Source organism: Fukomys damarensis, unplaced genomic scaffold (genome assembly GCF_012274545.1).
Source record: "Fukomys damarensis isolate Sample0158 unplaced genomic scaffold, DMR_v1.0_HiC HiC_scaffold_34, whole genome shotgun sequence".
Taxonomy (NCBI): Eukaryota; Metazoa; Chordata; class Mammalia; order Rodentia; family Bathyergidae; genus Fukomys; species Fukomys damarensis.
In genome coordinates this window covers 24,216,180-24,229,043 of record NW_022900946.1, presented here as the reverse complement: position 1 = coordinate 24,229,043, position 12,864 = coordinate 24,216,180, and the positions used below count along the sequence as shown (strand labels likewise).

Below are 12,864 nucleotides of genomic sequence, written 5' to 3'. Positions count from 1 at the left end.
CCTCAAGGAGCAGCCTGTGCCGTCCCAAACGTCTAGAGAGCCCGGCGGGGCCGAGGTGTCGTGGACAGCCTGTGACTAGCTGCCCCTCGCTGGTTCTGAGTCCGTCTTATTAACTAGGTTCCGTCATACATCAACATGCACTACTGAGCATCTCTCGAGAGCTGGCGCCGGAATGCAGCCACTGGCGGGCGGACGAACGAGAGTAATGAGCCAGCTCTGGGGAGGAGGGCAGGGGAGACGGAGGCGGGAGCGAATACTGGAAGATCTGGGCCCGTTTTGAGAGACCTGGACACGTGGAGCCGAAAGAACGAAGAGACGCCTCCTCGGTCACTCCCGCTACACCGCGGGGCCCAGGCTTTGACGGAGAGGCAGGGCAAAAGTCTAGGTAGCGGCGAACTTCGCAGTGCCCGCCGCGAGGGTGGGCTCACCGCGCCCAAGGAGGCAGAAGGGAGGGACGTCAGGGTCCAGAGGGGAGAGGAGCCCGCCGCGCGTGGCGCACGCCTGCGACGCTCGGGGTAGGCGGAAAGCGCGTGTGACTCGGCGGCTCGGGGCTGGCGGACCTGGCCGCCGAGGTCAGGATCGCAGAGAAGCGTCCCCGGAAGCTGCCCACTGGAGGCAGAAGAGGCCATGGCCGCAGTGGTGCTGCGATCTTCTGCGCGGGCTCTGCGTCTGTCAAGTGGGTGAGTGCGGACACGGGCCAGGTCACGGAGCGCCCAGGACAGGCTGATTTCGGCCCTGGCTTTTCTGCGCTCCTTCCCTGCTGTCCCTTCTCACGGACGTCAGTTTGATCATGGCTGTCACGGAACAGAATCCTAGGACCCTGTCGTGTAAGGGCCTTGATCTAAGTGGTGTGTGTTTGAATAGAGTTTTGAAAAATCTCTACGTTGACCTTGCTGTCATGTCTGGTACTGACAAATACCCCTACATTTGGTGGGCAGAGTTTGTGCTTTTTTTCCCCCCCGCTGTGAAGTGGGGAGAATCAAATACTGATATATATCCTTGCCTCTTTCAGGCTTCCTGGAACTTGGTGGACACAAATCAGAGATACTCACCAGCGAGCTTCATTGTTGGCCTTCTGGGAACTCATTCCCATGAGGTAAAACTCAAGGCTGTGACCTCTTAGGGGTGTGAACACAACGGAATGTTGTGACCTCTCTTGGGGGGCGGCACAGCAGTTGTGCATGTAACTAGGACAAAACAAAACTGCTTGACATTTGGTTTGGAAAATCCACAGCCTACAAAACTTTTATTAGTTAAATTTAAGCAAATGCTTTTCTGTCTTTTCAATATTTTCTCAATTAGCTTGAAGGGAATCTACGTGTCTTAAAGGGCATGGCTTCTGTTTCTCTATGAGCCTTCCTTTTCTGTTCCTCTTCTGAGGAGAGGGTCTCTCCAGGACTAACAATTTCCACCTGGGACTCTTTTAAGGGACTTTGACTCAATTTTAATGCTAAAGGATTTGGTTATCTTGATAGTAAGTTATAACTGAGAGATGTGTTCCTAAGAGTAAGCCAGGTTTTTGCCAAAGCTCTTACATGGAGAACTTAGGAAATCCTGACAATATGGACATGCCTATCACTTTTACCATATTGTCTTTTTCAGTCTTAAAGCATTTTAAAGATCCATTTAATCCATTTAATGGATTTTAAAGATCCATTTAAAATGTGACTCAAGGGCCCGGGGTGTAGCTCATTGGCACTGTGCCTGCCTCACAAGTGCAAGGTCCTAAGTTTGATCCCCAGTACAACAACAACAACAAAAAATTGTGACTCGTGCTTCTAATCTATCATTTTGGCTTTTTCATTTTTCAGTACAGTCCCAATGCACACCTGAATCCCAGCACTAATGAGTATGTTCCCTTACTTTATTCCTGACATCCTGCTATGAGAGTTGATGGTACTCACACAGTTCTCAAAGGGACAGTAGGGTGGAACCTGCCTCCCTGTGCACTGTGTGTAAGGCGTCAACTCTTTCACCCAGTGGAGAGCTCAGTGCAAGTATGGGGCACTGCACTTAGCATCATGGCTCTCATGAGATTGAAAATGAAAACATTTGTTTGTTTTTTACCCATCAGAGCAGAACCTCTACGCAAGAAGAAGAGGATAGATCCTAAAAAAGATCAAGCAGCAAGGGACCGCATTAAAAAGAGGATACGAAAACTGGAAAAGGCTACCCAAGAGCTAATTCCTATCGAAGATTTTATTACCCCTTTGAAGTACTTGGATAAGTCAAGGTAAAGAGTCCCCTCTGGGCTTGAAGTCCATAGGGCAAATACGCAATTTCGTGGGGTAGTTCTAGCTGAAGTTCATGCCTGTGATGGAAATAGGTTAGTAGACTGGAGTTGACTCGATTCTGGTCTGAGTTCTTTTCTGCTTTATTGTGCCTTTTGAGAGTTAGAAAACGTTCTCCTGGATAGTGCCTTTAAATGGCTAATGTTAGGGAAGAAAACCAGACAGTTGTTTGATAAGTTCCAGCTAGATGTTCAAAAAGTCTAGGTCTGCTCTGCTCTGAGGTTCATGTCATTCTTTTGCATGAGGAACCTTGGTTGTGACACACTGCATCAAGGGTGGGCGGCCCTGATCCCACCCTAGTAGCAGGAAACCTTTGACCTTGTGTTTGTCATATATATGCTCATAGTTGGCACATGTTGTGGTTGTGGTGGTGCTGGGTTAGCATCTCTTGCTGCTTCTTGAAAAAGGGTACACAGTTCATAAAGCAACACCTTGGCATGCAAATGACAAAGAGCACATGCTTTTGGTGCTCAAAGGCTTAAACAGGCTTGTCTCCCTGGGATTTTGGTGTGCATTTCGCTTGATTCCTGCATCACCTCTCACTAAAGGGAGCCTTTGTCTAGGGCAGAGAAAGTGGTACCACTGTTTTCTTAGGTCATGTTTCTTCTGGCAGGAAGCATCTGACCTTAGCTCCCAGTGTGTCTTGTAGCCGCTGCCATAGTCAACATTCCATTCCTTAATTTGTCCCAGACTTCCAATTTTCGTTCCTAAGTCCTGTCGGTGGCAGGAAATGGAGATGACTGGGTCGTGTGCAGTCACAGCAGAGGCTCCCTTGCCCGTGAGGTCAGTGTTCCCCAACATCACATCTTCGGACTTTGTGTTCACAGACAGCGACCTCAGGTGGAGCTTCCGTTTGAGGAGAATGAGCAGAGAGCTCTGCTGCTGAAGAAGTGGGCACTGTACAAGCAGCAAGAGCATGAGACGGAGAGGGACGCCATCAGGGCCATGCTGGAGGCCCAGCAGAAAGCTCTGCAGGAGCTGAAACTCGAGGCCCCAGAGCTCTATGCTGAGGCCATCAAGCGGGACCTCAGACTGTTCCCCTTTGAGAAGGAAGGGCCACATTACACACCACCAGTCTCTGACTATCAGCCCCCTGAAGGCAGGTACAATGACATCACCAAGGTGTACACACAGGTAGAATTCAAGAGATAGAAGTCTGCTATTCTCAGAACACACTGCCCTCCAGTAGTCCGAATGGCCAGAGCCGAAGCCTGCTTTCCGAAAGATCAGACATGCTGGTAATAAATAAATGTTTAATCAAAAGTGTCTCTGTCTTGTGTTACAATCCAAAGTAAATCATGGGGCTGGGGATTTATTTAGCTCAGTGGTTCCACTGCCTGCTTCGCAAGGGTAAGGTCCCAAGTTCAGTCCCCAGTACCAAAAAAAAAAAAAGTAAATCATGGGTGGATGGATGGATGCAGGTGAGAGATGGTGTCCATCTGCCAACTACTGGGAAAAGGATGACAAAGACATCAACGCCTACCCTCCACAAGGGGAAAAATAGTGGCAAAAGGGAGATTTCAATTGTGTAGTAAAAATACCACTTGTGGGAGGCACAGAGTAACTCAAAGAAGTGAAGGATGTATAGGATTTTTGTGAGCTGGGAAAGTGTGTCAAGATCAACGGGGTCTTCCACGTGGGACAGAAGGAAGAGCTACCTTTGGACTTAACCTGGGCAGGGGAGCTGCAGAGTACACAGAGTACAGAAGAAGCCAAGGACACATTATTTAAGGCTCCTCTGTCCACCAGGGGGCTGAGGCAGAAGGCTCTGTTTATTACTTGTACTAGTCTAGAGTAGTGAATGTATTAGTATGCTCAGGCTGCCATAACAAAATATCACAAACTGGGTGATGGAGGTGGGGACTGAACCCAGGGTCTCATGCATGCTAGGTAAAACATGGGGTATAACTGTACCACTGAGTTATCCCCAACCCCTAATAACCTAACTTCATATTTAAATGTTTCCCTGGCTTATTTGCACTAACAGTTTAGAAATCAAAATCTGTCTGAGGTTGTGATACTATAAGCCACCAAAAAATGGGCACAGCTCTTACACTGACCCTTTACTGTTTGGGCAGCATTATCCCAACCAAAATTATGGGCCGCCGGCCTTGCAAGCATAAGGACCCAAGTTCGATTCCCAGTATGACCCCGCCACCAAAAAAAAAAAAAAAAAAAAAAAACCCAACCAAAATTATGTTGAAGTGCTTAACCCCAGTATTTCAGAATATAGTATTTCAGAAGTAGGGTCCTTAAAGAGGAAATTAAGTCAAATAAGGTCATTAGGGTGGAACCTATGCCAATGTGGTGGGTACCCCAAGAGACTAAGACTGAGGACAGCCGTACGAAGACATGGAGAAGGCAGCTATCTGCAAACCAGGCAGAGAGGCCTGAGGAGTTCTAGAAAACAAACCCGGAGTAAATAAATTTCTAGGTTGTAAGCTACCCAGTTTGTGATATTTTGTTATGGCAGCCTGAGCAGACTTTGCTTTCCTCTTTTCTTCTTTCAGCACTGAGGATTGAACACTGGGCCTTGCATGTTTGGCAAGTGCTCCACTACTGAGCTGCATCTCCAGCCTCACTTGTATTCATTGCTGTTTAATGTCTGTCATTCCCCTAAGCTACAACAGAATCTCTCTGAAAGTAAATTGTGTTTTAAGACTGTGACATTGGCTGGCAACATAGATCAGTGGTAGAGCCTAGCTCTTGTTTGAGGTCCTGGAAGTAGACATGTGAGGGAGGCAGGAAAATTTCATTCAGAGAAATTATGTATTGATGGTGGAACTTGTTCTGTTTTTTTGTTTGTTTGGTTTGGTTTTGGGTACCAGGGATCGAACTCAGGTCCTTGTGCTTGTGAGGCAGGTGCTGGAACCACTGAGCTAAATCCCTGGCCCCTTGTTCTGTAGCAAAGGAAAGCAAAATTCAACAGTGATTTCCCTGCAGAGGAAAGACCTGAATGCTCAGATACAAAAGAGCAAGAGGCACTTCTTAGCAATGTGTGCAGCTTTCATACAGCTCTGCCAGCAGGTGACTAGACACGGCTGCAGGGAGGGAGCCTCTCATGGACTGGTATGGGGTGGCTCCCTCAGACTTTACTTGCATGTCCTAGTGTCATTCCGCACCCCCCACCGCGCCCTCCAACTCCAGGGAGCTGGTATCGTTCCAGGCATCACGACCAGACTGCAAAACTCAGATGTTCTCTCCTGTGTTTTACAGGTGAGAAAAACTCTTATACATCTTTAGCATACTTCGCTTTCCTCATTGGCTGGAAATGCTCATTATTAACCAGTCACAGCAGCCTGAAGACTCACTGCTTAGTTTAGAAACATCAAGGATAAACCGTTGGATGGAGAAATCTTGACTCTTCTTTATACTTTCCTCTGTTCTTGAGATCCCATGAACTTATAACCCCTATTATTCATAGAAGCACAGGAGAGATCTTTTGCCCCAAAAGAACAAACTAAAAGATATTCACTCCACTGCCTGTGGCCAAGAAAGCAGCAGGGCGGGTGGTGGGTATGCAAGGGTTGGCTTTCAGCATCATGCTTAATTCCTGCTCTGCAGCCACATGATGCTGTCTTGTTAGTGATAAGAGACCCCTATAGGAACTCGTAGTCTTGGTAGTTCCTATACATATATTTTAAAAACACCTGAATGGAATAAATATAAAAATATAATACTATTCTGAACATGAGATTGTTAGGTATGAGGTCTAACAAATGTGGATTCAATTTCCAACTTTTATTTGAAATCAAATGTGAATTTTTTTTTTTTTTTGTACCAGGAATTGAACTCGGGTCCTTGTGCTTGCAAGGCGGGCAGCAGAACCACAAAGCTAAATCCCTGGCCCTGAAATGGTTTTTGATACATTACCAGGGGAAAAATCTGAGGGAGGGAGACCAAATCCCATGTTCTTCAGTCTTGGTTTTCTTTGCTGAGGATGGAAGCCATGACCTCACATAAGGCAAGCAAGCTCTCCACCACTGAGCCACAATTCTAGCCCTTTAGGCTTGGATTTTTTCTTTTTATTAGTACATGTTTCAGCACACAGCAATTACACTCATCATTGAACATTGTGAACATATACATAACTCACTTTAAGTTTTACTTCCCTCCCGCCGCCCTTCCTTCCTCCTTCCATTTCTTTATGGGCTTGGATTTCTTCCTTTCTTTTTTTCCCCAGTATCAGAGAGCGAACTCAGGAACTTGTGCTTAACAGGCAGGCGTGGTGCCCCTGAGGTAAATCCCCTGGCCCTGGGCTTGGATTTCCCCCAAGACTCCACAGAATCTTGTAAATCTGTACGTGCTTTTTGGTTTTGTTTTCTGCAGTATTGGGGAAAGAACCCAGGACCTTCACACCAACCTACATCCCCAGGCCTTTTAAAATTTTGAGACAGGGTCTCACTAAATTGCTAATTTGGCCAGGCTGGGACTGAATTTGTCATCCTCCTACCTCAGCCTCCCAAAATGCTGTGATTATAGGCATGTGCTACCATGCTCAGCCAGCTTGTGTGTTTTTTAAAAACTGGAGTCTCACCAGGCAAGGTGGCACATGCCTGTGATTCTAGAATTTGGGAGGCTGAGGCAGTAAGGTTGTGAGTTTGAAGCCAATGTGGCTACACAGTGAGTTCCAGGCTGACCTGGAATATACAGCTAGACACTGTCAAAGAATCAAACAAAAAAACAAGAACAAAAAACCCCAGAGTCTCTGAATGCCTCACTGGGAGCCTTTAGTGAAGTGTGCTGGTGCAGAGGGGTAGTGAGGCCTGTCTGCTTGGCATTACTCCATCTACCTCTGCAGTGAAACGGAGCAGAGTGTGAGCTCCCTACTTGGATGCCAGGGGCTGGCAATATTTGGTAGTCACCAAGCCTGGGATGTGGTAACTTGTTTCCCAAGGATAGGAAGAGGTGTTCACAGTAGCACAACTCTTACCACCTCGTTCTAACCCAGTCACGTGTCCCTGCAGGTCGGATCCACCACTCAAGAATATATCTGAGAATCTACCCGTCAAGACTACCACCTGTGGTGCTCTCGTTGGGGTTGAAAGGTCTGAGCCAGCCTGCCCTGGCTGTTCATGGGTACCTTCCACAGCACTTGGTTTCCTGGAAGCTGTGGAGTGGCCTCAATTGTCTCTCAGAGACTTGTGGTGGCAGCAGCATTCCCCGATGCAGGTGAGGGATGGGCGGTGGAGCTGGAGATGTCCTGCTCTATGTTTCAGGCAGGAGCTCACAGGGACGCACTAGAGTGTTTGGGACGGTTATAGCCCCACTTGAAGCAGACTTGAGGAAGCCACACGGGCCAAGGGCAGGGGTGCTTGTCATGTGTCCTTCTCTTGTGGTAGAGGGAGGTGCCAGTCTGCAGGGGGACTCTGCCTCAGGGCCCACACCAGGGTGTGCTTCCGTGCAGCTTGCACACGCGCCTGCTCGCTCTCACACAGGGATCGCTGTGCAAATGAAATTCTGGTTACTTTCTGCCTCACAGCTTGATCCCAGGGCCCCCAGCGTCCCTCTTCCTCAGTACTTCCAGAACAGAGATGGCCCAACAGGTACACAGTGCTCCACACCTCAGCTGCTTCTACTTAATATACCTTGAGGATTGTTCATATTAGCACAAAGAACTAGGTTATACTTTCTCACATGCTAGTGTGAAAAACTACTGTGTAGATCAATATAATTTTAGAAATTTTACAACATCTCCTTAGGGGGCTGGGGATTTACTCAGTGGTGCCACCGCCTGCTTTGCAAGCGCGAGGTCCCGCATTTGATCCCCAGTACCAAGAGAAAACAAAACAAAAAAAACATCTCCTTAGGACCCGATGGCTTTAGCTGGCCTGGTGAGTCTAGATTAGGCTCACCTGCCAAGTGTAGGGCTGGGGTGCTGAGTAAGGGTGACGGCAGTATGAATGCGCAGCCGTGGGGACAAACAAGAGCCTAGACTACCGAGTGCGGCTGTGTGCAACAGGTGCTCCTCGGTTTACCAGCTTCTCTGAGCCACCGACGCCAAAACAGACACAACACAGTGTATTATGATAAGGTGACCTTGGTGTCAGTTGCTATGTGGGCTTTTTCACATACATACATAATTTTGTTTACTTGCCTCCCCGCTCCATCATCTAGTCCTGGGGATAGAACCCAGGATCTTCACTGTGAGCTGCATCCTCAGTGTTTTTTTTTTTTTTAATTTTTAAAATTTTCATCAGGGTCTTGCAAAGTTGTTCAGGTTGGCTTTGAACGTGCAGTGATCCTCCTTTCTCAGCTTCCCAGAGTGTTGGAATTACAGAAGTGCACTGCCATGGCTACCAATTGTCTACTTCTTTTTTTTTTTTTTTTTGTCAGTACTGGAGTTGGAACTCAGGACCTCAAGCATACTAGGCAGATGCTCTATCACTGAGCTATATCATAGTCATGTCTACTTATCTTTGTTTAGGCTTTTTCTTTTTTTTTTTTTGTATCAGGGATCAAACTCAGAACCTTGTGTTTACGTGGCAGGCACAGTGCCACTGAGCTAAATCCCCAGCCTTTTTGTTTGTTTTTTGAGACAGGGTCTTGCTATGTAGTTGAGGCTGGCCTTGAACTCATTATGTAGCCCAGGCTGATGAACTTGTAGTGATCCTCCTGCTTCAGCCTCCTAAGTGCTGGGGGTTACAGGCATGTGCCACCATGCCTTGCTCAAATAAAAATTTTTTGGGAAAAAAGAAAGGTATAAAAAGAATTAGGAGGCCAGGGATTTAGCTCAGTGCTTCTGCCACCTGCCTTGCAAGCACAAGGACCCGAGTTCGATCCCCAGTACCAAAAAAAACAACAACAAAAGAATTAGGATGTGTTGTATACATGTACTAACTCCCCACAATGAATGTAATCATTGTGTACTGTAAACATCTGATAAAAATAAACTATTTTTGTGGTGCTAGGGATCAGAAACTAGGCCCCTGTTCATGCTACATAAGCACTCTACGACTGAGTTACATCCCAGCCCCTTAAGTAAAATGTTTTTACTTAAAGAGCAATCAAAATTGTAATCCCAGAACTCAGGGGGCAGAGGCAGGAGTATTGTGGCAAGTTCCAGGCCAGTCTGGGATACATAGTGAGTTCAAGGTCAGCCTGAACTAGTGAGACTGTCTCGAAAAAAGAGACATTAAATAAATAAAATGTAAACAATCAAGGCAGATGTTGTGGTGCACACTTGTAATCTCAGCAGTTGGGAGTCTCAGTGACATTTAGATCATTTTCACTTTTTGTACTATCATAAGTACTGACACAACGAACATTTTTCAACTTTGACTTGTGCACAGTTATCTAATCACTTAGGTAAAATAAACTTCCAGAAGTAAGACTTCAGGTTAAAAAGGTGTGCATTGGATCTGTAGGTAATTGGAACACTGGACAATCTCACCAACACTGAATGAGTGCCCTGCATTCTACAAACCCCTGTCAACACTTCTGAGTTTCCAAATGGCCAAAATCACTCTGATGGTCATTTTAATTTGGACACTTAGCCATTTGGTTGTCTTCATTAATTAATTGCTTCTTTGTACCTTTTGCCTATTTTTCTATTTAAAAATCATCTCCAGTTTTTGTATTGATATATAAAAGCCAACACAGAAATTAACAGATTAACACAGATATTAAGGGTATCAATCTCTTGTCATACATCTGCAAGCTTTCTCCCATAGTTGTATGTATGTATGTTTATACTTACATATTTATTTATTTGTTGTACTGAACTCAAAGCCTTCACACTGAACTTCATTGCCAGTCCTTTATGTTTTAATTTTTTTGGTACTGGAGATTGAACTCAGGACTTTGTGCTTGTGAGACAGGTGGCGGCACGACTGGGCTAAATCTCCTGCTCAGTCCTTTTATTTTTATTTTCAGCCAGTGTCTCCCTAAACTAAGTCATTTATTGTCTAGGACGGGCTTGAACCTGCCATCCTGCCTCATTCCCAAAGCGCTGGGATCACATATGTGCACTGTCTTATCCAGCTTTTTGTGTGTGCGTGTGTGGTGGGGATTGAAGCTAGGGTCTAGCTTATGCTAGCATACACTACCATATCTCTACCCATGACATATCCCCATATTTTTAATTCTTATTATGAACTTGTCATTATTTTCTTATATTCAGTAGCTTTTTTTCACATTGGTTGGTCTGTTTCAGAATAATCACATACATAGCTAGGCATGGTGGCAAATCCTTGTAATCTCAACAAGCTGAGAGGGAGGCTGAGGCAGGAGGATTGCTGAGTTTGAGACCAGCCTGGGCTACATACTGTAGTTAAGTTCAATGCTATCCTGAACTACATAGTGAGATCCTGTCTCAAACAAATCAAAACAGAATACTCACATACATGTGACAATGCTGATGCACCAGGCTGGTCCTGTTGGCTCTCTTTCCTTGTTTCCTGGCACTCTCCAGGAGCCGTGCACCCTGACATTTTTTTTCTCTCCATCTCCCCTTCTCTTTTCCCACAACAGGTACCACAGTATTCTGTATTAGGGTGCTCTATACTAGAACTCCACACTAGAGTTTCAGGAGAGCAGGGCCTCCAGTCTCATCACGCTTGTATCTCCAAGAGCATGATAAACACCTGCTGGATTAAGGGACCACCCTCTTACTGGTTTCTCTGCCCCTTTATAATATACTGTCCACACATATAAAGATATAAATCAAATTATACTTCTCAGCATACTTTTAGGCCAAACGTTAGACTCTTTACTCTACCATCAAGACTCCTCAGGTCCCTGGTACCTCTCCACTCTCATTCCCTATGCTCTACGGCCAGTCGTGTATATCACCGGGGCTTCGTCGAGGCTGTGAAGGCTGGCTCCTAGTCTTTCAGGACCGGCAATATCATATTCTCTAAAGGCCATCTGAAATGAAGACCGGCAGTACTGGAACGCTGGCCCTCCATCTCTCCTTGCTGTTTCCCTCTTTGTCTTTAAAACCATTTCAAAGTCGCATGGATATACTAATTTCTCAAAAGAAGGGAAGCAAAAAGAGGGGAGGATCCTGGTACACCTGCGTTTCCCCAACCTTCCTTGCGGCGCACCTGGGCTTCAGCGGTCCGGCGCTCTTCCCAGTCGCGGCAGCTGGCCAGGTCGCGTAGCCACTGCTCGCAAGCCGGCCGCTTGCCGTGTACGTAGTAGTGGTGCAGGAAGTGCCTGGCGCTGCGGCAGAGCTTCCACTCGGCGCGGTAGGTCTCGCAAGGCCGCGGCGGCTGTGGCGAAAGGCGATGTCTGAGCGGGCCCGGTGCCGCACCCACACCCCTGGTTCCGTCCCACCCCCATCCCCGGGGGGAACCAGTTAACCTCGATCTTCTTGGATAACCACAGTAAACTACTGTCAACCACACTCACCCGCCATTCGCCACTGTCTGCCATGTTAAGAATACCACCAAACCCCGCCTCCCTGCTCCACCAGCCAATGAAAACTGAAGAAAGCTAGCTCTGTGACTGACAGACACAGAAACCAATGAACTCCGAGATACTGCAACTAAATCTCACTTCCTCCAGAAGCGCCAATAAACAGGACCCAGGTCTGAACAGAGCTGCTAATAACAGCTAAAGAAGGTGCCACGCATGGAGGGGAGGGGCGCCCGTGGCTTGTTCCCACACTCTTAAGGGCCTGGAGCTGGGCTGCGGAGTTAGGCTTTTAACTGTCTCTGAAGCCCTACGGTTCAGATTACTTCTTTCTAGCAGCTTTTGTTATTTATTTTCCAAATCTCGGTGATCTGGTTCATTGTAAGCTCATACTGAGGATCGAGGCAGTGAACCTTCCAGGTACACAGCTACAGTAGTCTCGCTTAAGTATCCTCTCAGTGCAGCGGCGAACTCACAAAGTACCTGGGGTTGGTTGGGCGTGATGTGTGTGCTGGGGACCGGTGAGTGGGCGAGGGCGCTGTGAGAGCTCCCAAGAAATCTAGGCCGGAAGTGGAAGCTGAGAAGTGTTCCTAGCAGAAGCCACAGAAGTAAAGACAGCTGGTGGGCCTGCAGAAAAGGCCTTTGCAATACTTGTGTAATGGTCTCCCGAATAGAATCAAGTCATCTTTGGGAAGTGTGTGTGTGTGGGGGTCTTACAAAGCAGTTGCTGGACCTCTCCTAGCAACAAGTCAGTTCGACTCCCTGAAGTTGGGAGAGAAAACTGCAATTTCACCAGGATCCTTGGTGTTGAGGTAGCTGGCTCACTCACCAAGTTTGGAGAAAACTCTAAATGGATGCTGCAGGTTAGTCATGTAGCAGTTAACAACCAGGGTGAATGCTTCAGGCGACTGCACTGTCATTAGAAGGCCACAGCTGCTACCAGAATGCCCAACAATAGACATCTCTGTCCAGAGAGTATGTCTCTAGCAAAGGACTAAGGAGTTTCAGTGCACACACAGGTGTGGCTTAGGGAAGACAAAAACCAAGGGCCAAAGCCTACAGTAACTTATGACTAAAATGCTAATTTTTTTAAGGCAATGTGATCCTGCAAATAGAGGCTGCCTACCTGCCAAGATGGGTAATCTCTGGAAGTGAAATTGAAAGTAAGCAGAGGGACTTGCCCTTATCATGCCGCACCATCCCTCCCAAAATCACA

The 12,864-nt window shown here is 46.9% G+C and overlaps 3 protein-coding genes across 4 annotated transcripts in view; 1 reads left to right on the top strand and 2 right to left on the bottom strand.

Annotated features, from left to right (window-relative positions):
- Positions 1–629, bottom strand: part of LOC104859852 (protein HIRA) — a 100,605-nt gene extending 99,976 nt beyond the window's left edge. The window contains exons 1-2 of the mRNA XM_010620729.3: positions 429–629; positions 145–355 (exon numbers count right to left, since the gene is read on the bottom strand). Of these exons, the coding sequence (XP_010619031.2) occupies positions 145–355; positions 429–629 (412 nt within the window). The remainder of the gene's footprint in view (positions 1–144; positions 356–428) is intronic.
- Positions 524–3,549, top strand: Mrpl40 (mitochondrial ribosomal protein L40). The gene is made up of 4 exons (XM_010620727.3): positions 524–680; positions 1,013–1,096; positions 2,075–2,233; positions 3,119–3,549. The coding sequence occupies exons 1-4, from the start codon at positions 628–630 to the stop codon at positions 3,441–3,443; spliced, it is 621 nt and encodes a 206-aa protein (XP_010619029.1). The 5' UTR covers positions 524–627; the 3' UTR covers positions 3,444–3,549.
- Positions 3,550–6,890: 3,341 nt separating this feature from the next.
- CUNH22orf39 (chromosome unknown C22orf39 homolog) lies at positions 6,891–11,951 on the bottom strand. 2 transcript variants are annotated; one of them, XR_779499.3, is made up of 4 exons: positions 11,646–11,951; positions 11,339–11,506; positions 10,633–11,159; positions 7,657–7,735 (listed from the first exon to the last, which is right to left on the bottom strand). XR_779499.3 is itself a non-coding variant. In XM_010620726.3 (3 exons), exons 1-3 carry the CDS (start codon positions 11,667–11,669, stop codon positions 7,610–7,612), a joined length of 318 nt encoding a protein of 105 aa, XP_010619028.1. In that variant the 5' UTR covers positions 11,670–11,951; the 3' UTR covers positions 6,891–7,609. The 2 variants fall into 2 exon arrangements, 1 of the variants encoding a protein (XP_010619028.1); XM_010620726.3 differs by lacking the exon at positions 10,633–11,159 and having other exon boundaries at positions 6,891–7,735.
- Positions 11,952–12,864: the final 913 nt, after the last annotated feature.

Coding starts and splice junctions, on each gene's coding strand:
- Mrpl40 (XM_010620727.3), top strand. CDS start 628: ATGGCCGCAGTGGTGCTGCGATCTTCTGCGCGGGCTCTGCGTCTGTCA. Junction 681..1,012: donor GCTCTGCGTCTGTCAAGTGG/GTGAGTGCGGAC, acceptor TGCCTCTTTCAG/GCTTCCTGGAACTTGGTGGA. Junction 1,097..2,074: donor TGGGAACTCATTCCCATGAG/GTAAAACTCAAG, acceptor TTTACCCATCAG/AGCAGAACCTCTACGCAAGA.
- CUNH22orf39 (XM_010620726.3), bottom strand. CDS start 11,669: ATGGCAGACAGTGGCGAATGGCGG. Junction 11,507..11,645: donor CAGACAGTGGCGAATGGCGG/GTGAGTGTGGTT, acceptor CTTTCGCCACAG/CCGCCGCGGCCTTGCGAGAC. Junction 7,736..11,338: donor GCCGGACCGCTGAAGCCCAG/GTGCGCCGCAAG, acceptor TCATTTGCACAG/CGATCCCTGTGTGAGAGCGA.